This window comes from Acipenser ruthenus, chromosome 4, assembly GCF_902713425.1.
Source record: "Acipenser ruthenus chromosome 4, fAciRut3.2 maternal haplotype, whole genome shotgun sequence".
Classification (NCBI taxonomy): domain Eukaryota; kingdom Metazoa; phylum Chordata; class Actinopteri; order Acipenseriformes; family Acipenseridae; genus Acipenser; species Acipenser ruthenus.
Window position 1 is genome coordinate 39,893,281 of NC_081192.1, and position 14,827 is coordinate 39,908,107.

The 14,827-nt window shown below is 40.7% G+C and overlaps 1 protein-coding gene across 3 annotated transcripts in view; it reads left to right on the forward strand.

Moving 5' to 3' along the window:
• Positions 1-12,881: 12,881 nt before the first annotated feature.
• LOC117400703 (sterile alpha motif domain-containing protein 12-like) overlaps positions 12,882-14,827 on the forward strand; it is a 93,464-nt gene continuing 91,518 nt past the window's right edge. For 2 of the 3 annotated variants that reach the window (XM_059022370.1, XM_059022371.1), the window contains exon 1: positions 12,882-13,053. In XM_059022370.1, coding sequence (XP_058878353.1) covers positions 13,041-13,053 — 13 coding nt within the window. In that variant the 5' untranslated portion in view covers positions 12,882-13,040. The remainder of the gene's footprint in view (positions 13,054-14,827) is intronic. The other variant, XM_034000983.3, reaches the window with a different exon arrangement.

A 14,827-nucleotide genomic window follows, 5' to 3' on the forward strand; every position in this document is an offset into this window, starting at 1 on the left:
TATATATATATATATATATATATATATATATATATATATATATATATATATATATATATATATATATATATATGTATATATTATTGTTATTATAGATTTTTTTTTTTTTGGATGTTAGGAGTTAGGATGGTATTTACTCGCGCATAGTTTTGAATGTTATTTCCGAATCTCTCCTTTAACATGTCTGAAGGGGACACTGTATTACTTAAAACGTGAATTAACGTCTTAAAACGTGTTAACAGTGAGCAGTTACCTTGGGATTACACACCAGGTTCAGACGCATTGATTGGACTAATGTATCCGCAGGCGACCTAAGACTCACCGTTTCAACGGTGTCAGTACACTCTAAAAAGTAAAGGGTTCTTTTAGGGTTCCTCAGGGAACCTTAGGGTTCTATTGCAAGTTTTTTTTCTCAGTAAGGGTTCGTTTGGGAACCTCTGGTTGCTCTGTCTAATATAATATTGCAAAGGGTTCATCTTAGAACTCTTTATATCAATACATTGTAAATTGTGCTCTACAATATTGATGTGCAAATCGCAATTTTTAATACACAATACATGATGAGAGAAAAAGTCTGTCATAAAAAGGTAAACACCATAAATGTTTAGAATTTTGTACACGGTATTGAGAGGAAATCAAAGAGCAGATAATATTTTGCCAAATATTTAACTAGAATTTATAATAGTATATGTATGTATAACATGTGTATTGTAGTTTATTTCCATTTGTATCCATCTTGAACAGAACCTTTAATTGGATAAATATGTAGGAGAAACCCATACGACGTTCAACACAATAATAAAACCTCAGGGCAAGATGCCCCTGCACAACACAATACAACATAAATAAATAAATAAATAAATAAATACTGTAACGTGCTATCACCTCCATTGTAGAAACAGGGGAAACAGGATTAGGGACCTGCCTGCCTATAGCACATTAGGGGGGTCTTGATTGACAAGTGGGGGTCCAATGAGTGTTTTCGCGGGTTTAATATGGGACTATGATAGGGGATTGACTCTCGTGGGCGGGATAAGAGAATGATTATATAGGGGTGCGCGGGGTTAGCCCCGGCAGAGCTGAGCTAATCGTAACTTTCCGGTACACTGTTAGAGTGGGCTGGCACAGTGTAAACAGTTAAAGGGCAATAAATATTTCTTTGTACCTGAACAATGTGGTCCGGAGTGCCTCTGTGGGGTCAGTCAATGGGGAACGCTACAATGGTGTCAGAAACGGGACATGTATTTAACCCCGCTCCGCACGGCCATGAGTTGCGAGAGGTGAAAGTGGAACCGGGCCTCCGAAGTCCGACGGGCTGCCTCCAAGTAAGAAACAGCGCGGCAGAAATTCCTCCACGGCCATCACTGAGACAAAAACCACCAACTTATGATGGTAAGTCCAGTTGGGAGACGTATATCACCCAGTTCGAAATTGTCAGCCAGCTAAATAACTGGACCGAGGAGGATAAAGGTGCATGCTTGGCTACGAGTTTGAAAGGGGAAGCCATGAATATTCTGGCCACGGTAGCTACACAACAGCGCTGTAACTTTATAGCACTCTGCCAGGCTCTCGCCCTGAGATACCGGGTAGAACAGCAAGTAGCGATTGCTAAGATGCAGTTAAGAGCAAGAAAGAGAGAGGTGGGCGAGACATTGCCGGGGTTTGCTGGAGACCTTGAACGTCTTTTCAGAATAGCGTATCCTGGGTCTGGGTCGGAATTGCAAGAACAGATTGTGACGGAACAATTCATAGAAGGTTTAGACTATGCCGATCTGCGGATACAAGTTAAGCTGAAATCGCCTAAAACGCTGAGAGAAGCCTTGCTAGCTGCGCTTCAGGTCGAGACTGTGTTTTGGGCTGAGAAAAATGCGCATACAGTAATGAAACCGCAAGTGTTCGAAACTAACGTGTCGTCCTCCACGTTGGGCATATGTGCTACTGAAAGACCCGCCTTCACAGGAAGTGACGTAACTGCTACCACAGCTGTGGTTGAGTCCTCACAGGACAGGTACCGGATGAGGGGCAATGAGGTCAAAAGCGACGCCATTTTTATGAGGGGCAATGTAAAGCAGCCTGTTTTCTCTATGGATAATCCAACAGTCAGTAATATGGGGAATGTGAGCTTGTACACCAGCCCTCAGAGCATTGCCTGGACGCCCCAAATGGGATTAAATATTACAGGCAGGAACCCCAATGCCCCACAGATGGGTTTGCTACCCCATGCACTCCACAGCGCCCCCTTTATTACAAATGTAGACCAAATCGACAGCCAGAAGTCCGGCCTGTGGCCACGTTTGATGTAAACACAACCCCAGTGAGTGCTATCAATAATGTGAATGCCTTTTACAGCAGAAACGTGACTCCACAATTACCTGCACTTGGGAGCGAGCATATCCCCTGTCAATCCAGCATGCCCGTTATGACTCCACTCACCATGCCAAGCTATCAGCCCGCAGCAGCACCACTCCAGGGGCCATCTGTGAGTAACCAGCCGGCCATGCTGCCACACCACCTGCCAGCCACCTATCCCGGGACTGGGTGGATACAGGGCTGGTCACCTGAGCCATACAGCCAGAGTCAGGGTGGGCTGAGAGAGACAGTGAGGGCGGTGATGTCCTGCATGGAAGAAGACGGAGCGGGTCACATACCCACTCAGGGCCGGAGACTGGTTTGCTGGGTGTGTGGCCGTCAAGACCACATGGCTCGCAACTGCCCAAAGAGGTATGGTGGGCCAGTGGGGGGCCATGGCAATGCGGGGAAGCTGTCGGGAAACTGAGGGGAGCTAGGATCGTGGGGCGGAACCTGGCTCTTACAACCCCTCAAAAGGCCGCCAAAACAGCGTCCCCTGGACGTAACAAAACGGTTCCCTCACGGCCAAAGGATAACAGGGGACAGTCTGCAACCAATACAGCATCCAACACTGGTTTGAAGACCACAAATAGGACAAGGCAAAAGAGCAAGCCCTGTGGGTTGACGATAGTGGCAGCACTTTTAGGTAGACAGTCTCCTAGTGCCCCAAAATGGAGCCAGATGCAGCGGGTTCAGGCCAGGCCCATCCCCAAGGAATGCAAGGTGGGCTGCCAAGACATCCCCGGAGCTGACCTCACACCGAGGTGGGGCACCGCGAGGAGGGGTCCAACTTTAGAGGTCTGCCAGCTGGGACGGACGCGCCATCTCCGCATCGGGTGCTGTGTGGAAGACACGTACTGCCAGGGTCTCATCGATACCGGTGCCTCGGTGACCATTGTGAGGGCTGATGTCCTGGACAGGGGAGGACAGGGATGGAGGAAAAAGCTCTGGCCGGTGGATGGTGAGCTGTTGACGGCAACCGGTGAACCAGCTCCAGTGCTGGGAGCTGTGACCTTGAAGTTTGAGCTGGGAAGGATGTCCGTTAGGCATGAGGCCTGGATTGCTGAAGTGGAGGATGATCTGATCCTGGGCCCTGACTTCCTGCGTGCCACCCGAAGCTGCCTGGATCTTAGCCAGGACAGGCTGATCTTGGGGCCCCGGGGTCAGCAGTTCCATGTTGGATTGGTGAGGCAACAATGGGAGTCACTGCAGCCGAGCGCCTCTGGGCGCATGACACAGGCAATGCTTGAGATGTGCCACCGGGGAAGTCGCTGCCTGGATAGGGAGGAGCAGAGAGCCATGTACTGTCTGGTGGAGGAGTTTTGGGATGCCTTTCCCCAAGGGAAGGGTGACAAAGGGCGCACAGATTGGGTCCAGCACTGCATCGACACTGGCCACTCCACCCCGATTCGACAGCCTCCATGACGCATGCCCTGGGCCCGCCGTGAGGAGACCGAGCGTCTCATACGGGAGATGCGGGAGACAGGAGTAAATGAGCCTTCGGACAGCCCATGGGCATCCCCGGTGGTGTTAGCAGACAAGAAGGACGGCACCAAGCGGTTTTGTGTTGATTACCGCCGCCTTAATGAGGTCACGACGAAGGATTCTTACCCCATTCCCCACATTGACGACACCCTGGATGCTTTGGCCGGGTCCCAGTGGTTCTCCACTCTAGACTTGAAGAGCGGGTACTGGCAGGTGGAGGTGGAGCCAGCATCACGGCCAAAGACAGCATTCAGTACGGGCCAAGGGCTGTGGCAGTTTACTGTCATGCCATTCGGGCTCTGCAATGCCCCGGCGACCTTCGAGCGATTGATGGAGTGAGTCCTTGATGGCCTTCCCAAGACGGTGTGCCTCGTCTATCTAGACGATATCCTGGTCCACGCAAGGATGGTGGAAGAGGAAATGAAGCACCTGCGACTGGTATTGGAACGCCTACGGAACGCTGGGCTGAAACTTCACCCAGCCAAGTGCAATCTCTTCCAAAGGAAGACCCCGTTTCTAGGCCATGTTGTGAGCGGAGAAGGGATCTCTACTGACCCTGGGAAAGTGGACGCTGTCCGGAAGTGGCTACGGCCCAAGAATGTTCATCATTCTGCAAACAAACGTTTCAACTTTAACAGTCTTCTTTGTGTTACATTGATAAGATGATGGATGTAGAAACAGTTATCACACCCGTTTCTTTTAGTTATCTATAGTATTTGATAAGACCGTATAAAGGCTAATAATTAATCAGTATAATAATAGAGGCTGTATTTCATAGGACTATGAAAATTATTCTGGCTGGTGGGACCATTTGTTCGATGACGGAGATGGACATTTTTCATACGATAACCCATATTTGGTTTAAACCCGTTATTATAGGGGGACTGTGACATCACTCACCCTAAAAGAATCGTGAATAAATCATGAAGAAAAACATCACTAACATTCATTTTGCAAGAGTGACCAGCACAAACGAATGAGACAAGTTTGGTTCAATCCCGGTATTGTAGGGGGGCTGAGTGACGTCACTGTCATAAAAAAATATTGTTAATATCTCAGAAACAATAATTGCAAAAACATTTGTTTCAACGGCACAAACGTAGCACAAATGAATGATATATGACTCAACATTTGTGCTGTTTGTAGGGGGGCCAACTTCATGGAGCTCCACAAGCTGCCTTTTTCCACCTCTACCACAGCCAGTTGCTACTTCTCTGCCTCCTCGGATAGATCCTTCACTATATGCCGCAATTGCATGAGGAATCCTCAACAACCCACTTCTACTGGACAAACCCAGACTCTCCACCCCCGCTGTTCCACCTCAATGGCTAACTCAGCATACTGTAGTTTCTTCCTCTCGTATGCCTCATCGTCGGAATCCTCCCATGGCACTGTTAGCTCCACCAGGAGAACAAGGCGTGCTGAGACTGGCCACAGGACAATATCAGGTCGAAGGGTAGTTGTCGCAATCTTTGAGGGAAAATAAGACGCTGGCCAACATCTGCCTACATTCCCCAATCTCTAGCAGCCTCCAAATGTCCCGGGCGAATCTTAGTTCTAATAACCTTTCCTGTCGGTTGCTCTCCTGGAAGAAGGAATCTTGTTCTCTGTGTGTCAGCTATTGCTGATATTAGGGATGTGCTGTTAATCCTATTATACCATTCTTTCAGTGCTAAGCCAAGTGAAGTAACCCTGGTTCAGCGCCACCTTACATCCTGTAAGAATGTGCTTCAGTGTAGCCAGTGAAAACACAAAGGACATGCAGGGTTCTCCCCAACCCACACATTTCAGGTCCTGCAGTGAATGAAGAACAGCATATGTGGACCTGATTAAGAAGCTGATCCTCCTGTTTTACTGTCCACAGGTCTTGCCAGCCAGTCTTACGCCATTCCACATTCTCCCATCCCATCCATTCTCTGTGCGTAGCCTGGGACACCGCCTTGACACACCTCATCCTCTCCTCCTGCTTTTGTACTTCAGTAACTACCAACTTCCTCCTTTCAGCTGCAGCTGCTTTGTGCCTCTTGGGGGAGCCAAACTGAGACCAAGGACCCTCTTCCCTGTTATATTTGACCCATGATATCACTGATACGAAGGGCAGCGTTTGCATCTTCTGCCATGTCCATTGCTGCCCACTTTCTCCCAACGGGTGCCAACTCCCTTGTTTATACTATGGAATTTTTAAAACATCTCTTTCATTTCAAGCCATTCACTGCTAGTTCACTTATTCAAATCCAATCAAGATCCATAGTGATCAAAAGTCATAACAATTATATAACTAAATATTAAAAATAATAACTGTGTACTGGTGTGTACATAACAAAAGAAACTGAACCATTGGTACTCAGGAGATCCTGAAAATCTTTCTCTGAGAGGATGGAGCAGTAGAGAGCCTAATTTATTTTGCTGTTCAAACATTATGGGAAAGATTATTAACTTATTTTTCTTTCCGAAAAAATCATGCTTATGACAGTTTGGAATAAAGACCTTTGAGAATGTTTTGTTTTTCATATTGATTGTTGAATCTCATTAATATGTCACATGACATACATAGTGTTGCTAACATTGGGAAGTTTACAATAACTGAGTTGTGAATGTGTTTGTTTATTGTAAAGCTGAGGACAATCTAATAGGTCTCTCCCAAAAGGACTCTTAATATAAGAATGCATTCAGATGTGCTGACATAACCTATTTTTAGTGACGACTGGCAATGACTGCATGCTATGAGAGTAAAGAACCAGCAGCGAGTGTAGCATTTCATATTAGGAAGTCATGCAGGTTTGTGGCAATGTGTCCCGCCCCTGTGTGCATTTCTGTGTTATATGTTGCGTGTGGTATGTTAATGTTGGTGTATAGAGATGGCTGCACGGGATATAAATGGGTGTGTGCAGCACGAGTTATTTAAAATGTATAATTGTATTTAGGCACAGGGATTGCACATCACTTCACATGCATTTAAAGTAATTAATATGTGAGCACGAGGTTGCACATAATTAATTACTTTAAATGCACGTGAAGTGATGTGCAATCCTCGTGCCTAAATACAATTATACATTTTAAATAACTCGTGCTGCACACACCCATTTATATCCCGTGCAGCCATCTCTATACACCAACATTAACACACCACACGCAACATATAACACAGAAATGCACACAAGAGCGGGACACATTGCTACAAGGTTAAAGGAACAACTTGAAAGCACTAGTTAAAAAGGATGATATCACTGGCTTGGTTTACATGCAAAAACAAAAATATGTCTTTCTTGTTACATTATTTTGGTAGCGACACCAATGTAACATTGGCTGGGCACAAACCAACAACCCTGCGCACCGCAAGTGAGCGTCTAAACCACAACGCAAAAGAGCCAGGCTTCTTTGGATCCATGGTTTTTTAGAGCTTTTAACCTTCTTATTTTACCGACAAGGGGCGACAGACTCCGTAATGGCAATGAATCACACAACACTGCCTGTTAGCCTTACACGCATTTTCAAAGTATTGAATATTGATGTTACTTCTTAAAAAGAGTACAGTATGTGCAAACCTTGATCGACAATTACGTGAAATAGTAATACCTTATCATGTTAGTGCCGTGATCCCAGCAATAATAATAATAATAATAATAATAATAATAATAAAAATAATAATAAAAAATAACTGAATCCGAATTTCGCAGGGATAATGCAAGGGCCTCGCCAGTAAATCTTTATATTTTTTGTTATTGGGGATCCAGTATACCGGTGTAGTGTTAGAAAGTGGTACATCATCAGAAAGTGGTACGCATACCAAAATATGACCAGTGTAATGTCAGAAAGCGATACTTTGTTGGATTTTGGTACATGTGCAATCAGTTGTGATCTAATGGATGTTTCGCTAATGTGAAAAGGAGGTACATTTTTCACTTTGTAATGAGTGTTTTGCAGCTGTGCATAAGTGGCACATGCTTATTTAACCCTTTCAGAACCAAGCATTTTTCAGTGGGCTGCTCCCCCAGGACCAGGCATTTTTTGGCTGTATTTGACTCTCTCCTTGGAAATGGTGTCCTTTTTTTCAGAACACTGGGTAACTGTTGCTTTTTTTCCCCGACACAATATATATATATATATATATATATATATATATATATATATATATATATATATATATATATATATATAATGTAAAGTATATTTTATTATGTGTTGTGCTTAGAGATACATGGATAGAAACGTGTTATTCTATGACCTGTGGCAAAGTGGTTAACAGTGTGCAGGTGCAGGTGATCAATGAACAGACAGACAATTACAATTCAGGTGCAAAATTGTTTAATGATTTGTATGTCCAGTGCCTGACGGCAAAACAAACAGTAAACAATAAATTATGTTGAGTAATAAAACGGCGTGTATTACTTAATTTGTAATCCCTGGTTTATCCGAAATAATAGTCCTGTTTATTATTCACCCACACAAAACAGAAAACACATACACAAGTCAGTTAATGTGTGAATTAGCGCTTGTGGTGCAAATACAGTTTCTTCGTGATACAAGTGCAGTGCTGTTCCGGGTTTGTGCTGGCCCTTGGCGACAGCTCCGGAACGTGTTAGTCGTCTAATAGTAACAAGATACAATTAGAAAAACAAACAAAACACTCACGATACATATACACAAATCCGCAGGTCCTTCCGGGTTATTTTTCAATAAGCAAAACGAAGGAACAGATTACGTCACTTCGACCCCTACTTACACCATCACTCATGACCCCATGGTAAACGATTGTAGCCGCTCCTCCACTCTGCAGCTGCCACATCATTTCCCTTCCGGGTTGATGAGTTAATGTACCAAAGCTCCGCCCCTTTTCTAAATGACTGACTTACTTTTAACCCTAGGAATGAAGTGTCAGGCTAAGCAGTCCAGGGTACTCTGTTCCCGTTACTTAGCGCCCTCACAGGTCAGGAGGGAGATTTACCACCAAGAATCACTGTCTTTCTTAGACCTGACTGATGTTACAATACTTCCTGAAAGACGGAAAACTGAAAATAACACTACACCGGTAGCACATTCGACGAGTTCAACATATTACTCTGCTACCCGGGCATTTTTTTTCAGCAAGCTCATATTAAGACCCATATTTGTCTTTTTAAACAAATTCATGGCACTAACATTTATTTTTTTATGTTTTGGTTTTTGTGAAACAAATTTGCTTTATGAATTAGGTTTAAGAGACTTTACATCAACTCTATACACAATCTCTTATGGCTGGTGCGATGGTCGGTTGCCTGCAGCAATAATATAGATAACCACTGGCACGATTTCCCAGCTATGCTAATTTTAATACATTTTGGAGTACAAACTTGATTTTTTTGTTCTTGGTACTGTTGGTACCCATGATAGATGCTACCTAAGGCTAATGCAACATGAATTGCAAACTGCTAAGGGACAGAAGAGTCTAAGCATCAGCTATCCCATCACCAAAATTAAAATAACAAAAGTGTAATATCTTTCTATGCTTTTCAATGGGCTTTGTTTACTTACTTATTTATTTTTTGCAAAGGCCTGCGTTTTTTTTTTTTTTTTACTAACCTTGCTTATAAAACAACTGAATTATAAAGTCACCTGCAAATGGCAAAAATGGTGTCACATAAATTAAAATATAAAAACTCATACTGTATGCATATTATTATTATTATTATTATTATTATTATTATTATTATTATTATTATTATTATTATTTTCTATTTGGTCAAAGAAGGTTGTCAGTGCTACTTTCACTGCTAAAGAACATATACCTATGGTCAATTTACGTGCTTTATAGCGTGACTGAGAAGGCATATATATATATATTACTTTAATTGTATGATTATTGCATCACTCCTGTTGAGTTTAATTTATATAATGCACTGCATTGTGTTATGCATTCATACCATACCAGTACATTTATTAAAGTATTTCCTTAACTGGAAGGAAGCTCATATTTATTGTTTAAACATACTTCCCTGTGTCTTGTTTTCTTAACTCTAATCCTGTTCTATCAAGTGACCTTCAGAATGTGAAAACAGCTTTATTTCAGGTACCATGCACATATTTTCTTGGAGCTCTATTTAGAAGCAAGTGGAAAGGTAAATTATCTGAGAACATTACAATAAATTTAAATCAAAACTATCAAAAAGTACTGAGAACAAATTTAACTGGGAATGAAACATGTTCCATTGCATATTTCAATTCATGATTTATCCAGTTAAGCCATAGGGATGTAGACAAAATAGTGTCAATGGAAGCTATTGTTCAATTCTAAATTGAATCCATTAGTGAACAAAAAAAAAAAACATGTGTTCTTAAGTCATCTTGGCTTGTAAGTGGCCTAAACATCAGATATATAACTTCAGTATCCTGTTTCTAAATCTCATGCCAGCACACAGGATCTCTCTCCTTCTGATGCAGCATTTCAGTATTCAAAAAAAAAAAATCCTAACTTCTGTACATATACTGTAGGAAAGACTGCATTGTACATGCATACTGTTTCATTCACACAAGCCTATAAGGTTGACACACATATAAATTACAGTACTTTCAAAACTAAAAGCAAAAAGCTGTAGCTGGGGATCTGCCACTGTTTACAGTTCCACTACTCTTGTTTATTTTATATATTTTTGTGTTTATCATCCCCTTTTCTTTAAGGCTGTGCATTGCAATATGTTATAATGGTTACTTAACAACAGTGAAAAAGTAACAAGAGGGATCTACCCCCACATTTCTTTACATGGCACACATTTACACTAAATATTTGGAAACAATGAGAGACTTCAACAGGAATAAAAAGCGATGTTTTTATTACGCAATAGAACCCGAAGAAGAGGGCTTTACTGTCTGGTAAGGCACCCCTTGTGCAATTAAATGCCCAGGCATTTAACATAACGAGAAGGGCCTTACCAGACAGTAAAGCCCTCTTATGAGGGTTCTATTGCTATTAGAAAATTTAAAAGTTTTTCTGTATATTTTTTCATGATTGTATGCAGCACTAGTTTTTGTTGTTAATGAATACAAACATGTTCCTTAATATTCCATGAGTAATGTAGTTTGCTAAGAATTTTCAGAGCCTTCAGGCTTTGGTATCATAGTGGTAGACGATGTTGGTTCATGGTCATTTCCAATAGCCTATAATACTGCAATACTAAAAACAAATCTTCTACTTCCATGGAGCTGTTCTTCAGTTCAGGTACCTCGTACAGAAAAGCGAACATATTTTGTGAACTGTTTGTAAAATAACTTCTTTCATAACTAAACACTTGATACCTACTGTATATAGTCAATGAATCACATCATACACAATAAGAGAAGGTAAATAATACAGCAACAATTATCTAGGGAAAGAAGGAAGGTTTCAGTTACTTCACAAGCGGATAACAATGGGTGTCCTTGCAACTAGCTCACCCTTCAACACATGTCAATCAAAACTGGAATAACAACGTGTACAGAAAACCGCCAATGGAACTGTGGTCCCAAGCAGGCTGAAGAAGTCTTTCTACAGTGTTCCAAATCACAGAAACCACCAACGTTTTACAATGATTATTGCACCTGACACAACCTATCCAAAATGTACAAAATTAATTATTTTCTTTAAATAAATATGTTATTTACAGCAATTTCTTATTGTTATATGTCTTGTGTGAATATTAGTCCTTAGAGGGTATGTCCTGTATTAAGTAGGTTTGAAAAAAAAAAAAAAAAAAATTGCCATGGGAAATCAGATGGAATGCTACAGTAAACATCAAAAGATCCCTCCTGCTCCGAGGGTAGCCTCTACTGTAAGTAATGAAGCAACAGAATATATACAGTATAATCTAAAATAGAGAACCGCATTAACTCAAAAACTGCTTTATTGCACCAGGGTAATCATGTTGTTTATATTGTGTAGATGTCATGCTTTTGTTTGTATGAACTAAGAATTAACAATAAATCTAACATATGCAACTTTACTTATTTACTTACTTTGCAGAAAATATTTCACACTTTGTGCTAATGAAACTAATATTTGTCATGCAGAAGCTGAAGGAGAATTGTATTCAGCACCACTGACAGTTTAAAAAAGGAAGCATGTATTTGCTTTGCTTTGTAACTAACATTAGCCACAGGAAATGACTAATGCATTTTGGTTGCATTTAGTAACTCTTTTACATATGTTCCTTTACATATCTTTACAAATCTATACGACAGGATGTATGGCCTGGGCAGACACATTCTTATAGATGCACTATTGACATGTGTAATTATTATTATTATTATTATTATTATTATTATTATTATTATTATTATTAAAATTATTACTAACGCTAATGTGAAGCCCATTCCCATAAAAATTACGGAAAACTAGTGTTTTGTATACAAAAGTAGTTGGCTACTTATTCAAACTATACAGTACTTCTGCCAACTAAAACATTTGTAGTCCAACTATGGCTTGGATTCCATGCAAAAATAATAATAAAAAATAAGTCTCACCTTTTTGTCACGGTGTTTTGGTAATACGGTACCTTTCGGGCAATTTGGCTTTAGATGAAGTTTTCTTTTAGGGAGAGAAATTCTCCTTCAAATTTCTAATTAGTATTAAAATACGTAACGGTGTATTTAAATGCTATCGGGCAGCTTTCTTAAACAATAAGGTTTTAGGTTGTGTTGAAGAACCGCAAGAGCAGCCTGCCTCATTGCACCCCCCTTAAAAACAGACATAGGGTTCATCAAATACATACATACATACATACATACATACATACATACATACATACATACATACATACATAAATAAGTCTGGTCTGTCACTTTAAAAATACTCCCTCTTATTCAATTAACAATACATAACACAGCAACAGAGACTAGTATGTGTAGTACAATGGGCGTTGCAGTTTTTTCGTATTGAAAATGCACCGAAACAGGTTTCTGACAGCAAGATACACATGCATACCTATTTTATATGTCACCTACACTCCTTTTCTCGAGGACTGTGTTTAAATAATGACACCCAGCATGGGTTGGAATTTTTATTTACGTCACAGTGATAATAAAAAGAAATGCATTTCCCAGAGTCCTTTGGTACACAAGGCTCGGCATTGAGCAATGCAGGTTGTCTTTACTCTGGCTGCAGAGGACTGGAAGCGTTAACATTTGGCAGAATGCGTTGAAATCCAGTTCTCTTTCTACTGCACGAATAATGAACGAAATACAGAAACAGTGAAATAATGGCTGTTGAAGGTAAGGACTGTTTTTTTTGTTATCAGGGTGACATACCACTTTTCAATAGGGGAAATCTAAACGGCAGAGAGACGGTGCACCTGAATGGTGGATGTCACATATATCCGCTGATGTATATAAAATTATAATATGTGTTGGTCATGTGGATAGGCCACTATGGTTAGTATAACGACCCGGTATGTACACATTCTTTCCTATCTTGCGCTATGGTGCTATGTATTCAACAGTGTTTTACATGTAAAAATGCGGTGCTTCTTTGGACGTTGGAAAAGAACCAGGATCATTCACATGAATTGAGTCAGGAATCCCAGCTGCCGTAGCTGTGCTGTCTGCATGATTGTATGATGCTTAGCTTATAGACCAGAGTATGTGCTTTACTGTCTCTAGATAGACCTTGCATTAAAATATGTTTTGACTATTTAACTAATCTGTGGCTTCATATGTGCTTAATGCGCTCAGAATTTTAAAGGAATTTAGTTTGAAACATGCTTCTAACATATAGTGTTATTGGGGTTCATTAACTTGCTACATAAGAACTATAGGAAATTCAGCAAGATACCAAGAACAATATTCATCCAGGCTGTTGGAACACAGCATAGACATTACAGGGATTCAAAAAAAAAGAAAGTCTAGTACTACAGTACATGTAAACTGTAGTAGATTATTTGTATTTACTTTACTCACTAGTCCAGTAATGATCTGCAGAATGATACATGATGCTATCTCATTGTAAACTATCCATATATATATATATATATATATAATATATATATATATATATATATATATATATATATATATATATATAATGTCTATCTATTGGTCCCCTGCTCACTTCCTTGATGAACTTGATTTCTTCCTTTCCTCTGTCTCTACCTCTATTCCTGTCATTCTTTTAGGTGACTTTAATTTTCATCTCTCGACCTCAACTCATTCTGCTGTTTTTCTCCCTCTTCTTAATTATTTTTCTTTTCAACTCTCCCTTTCACCTCCTATTCATATTGGTGGTTGCCAACTGGACCTGATTTTTTCTGGAGACTGCTCTCTCCCATCCCCTACTATTACCCCTTCTTCTCCTCTGATTACTTTTTCATCTCCTTTTCACTTCTTCAACTTATTCAAAGTTCTGCTGCTCGTCTGGAATCCTCCCAACCCCGCTACTCTTCGTGCTACCCCTCTGCTTCGCACTCTCCGCTGGCTACCTATCTCTGCTCGCATCCAGTTTAAGACCCTTGCTCTTGCCTATCACTCAATTCATCATACTGCCCCTTCCTATCTCCAGTCCCTTGTGTCTCCTTATATTCGCTCTCTCCGCTCATCCTCTACTGACTGGCTTGTCATGCCTTCTCTTCACTCTTCTTCCTCCCATGCTCGCTCTTTCTCTTCCCTTGTCCCCCTGTGGTGGAACGAGTTACCGGTTATCCTCAGGACTGTTCGGTCTTTTACTGATTTCTGCCGTCTTCTCAAAACCCACTTATTCAACATATTTGTAAATTCCTATTTATATATCTTTTTTTTTTCTATTTTCCTTTATTTATATTTATTTTGTATATATATGTGTTTGTTTGCATGTTTATTGCCTGTAACTTTTATATACCTTTATTTTGTTTAATTTCTGTAAGTCACTTTGGATAAAAGCATCTGCTAAATAATTAATTCAATTGAATATATATTTTATGAAGGTAGAAATGTCTCATCATGATGTACTGGTATATAATTGAGTATATGTTTATTGGGGAAAGACTTAGTTTCTATTTTGTTTCAGTTTCCCAAA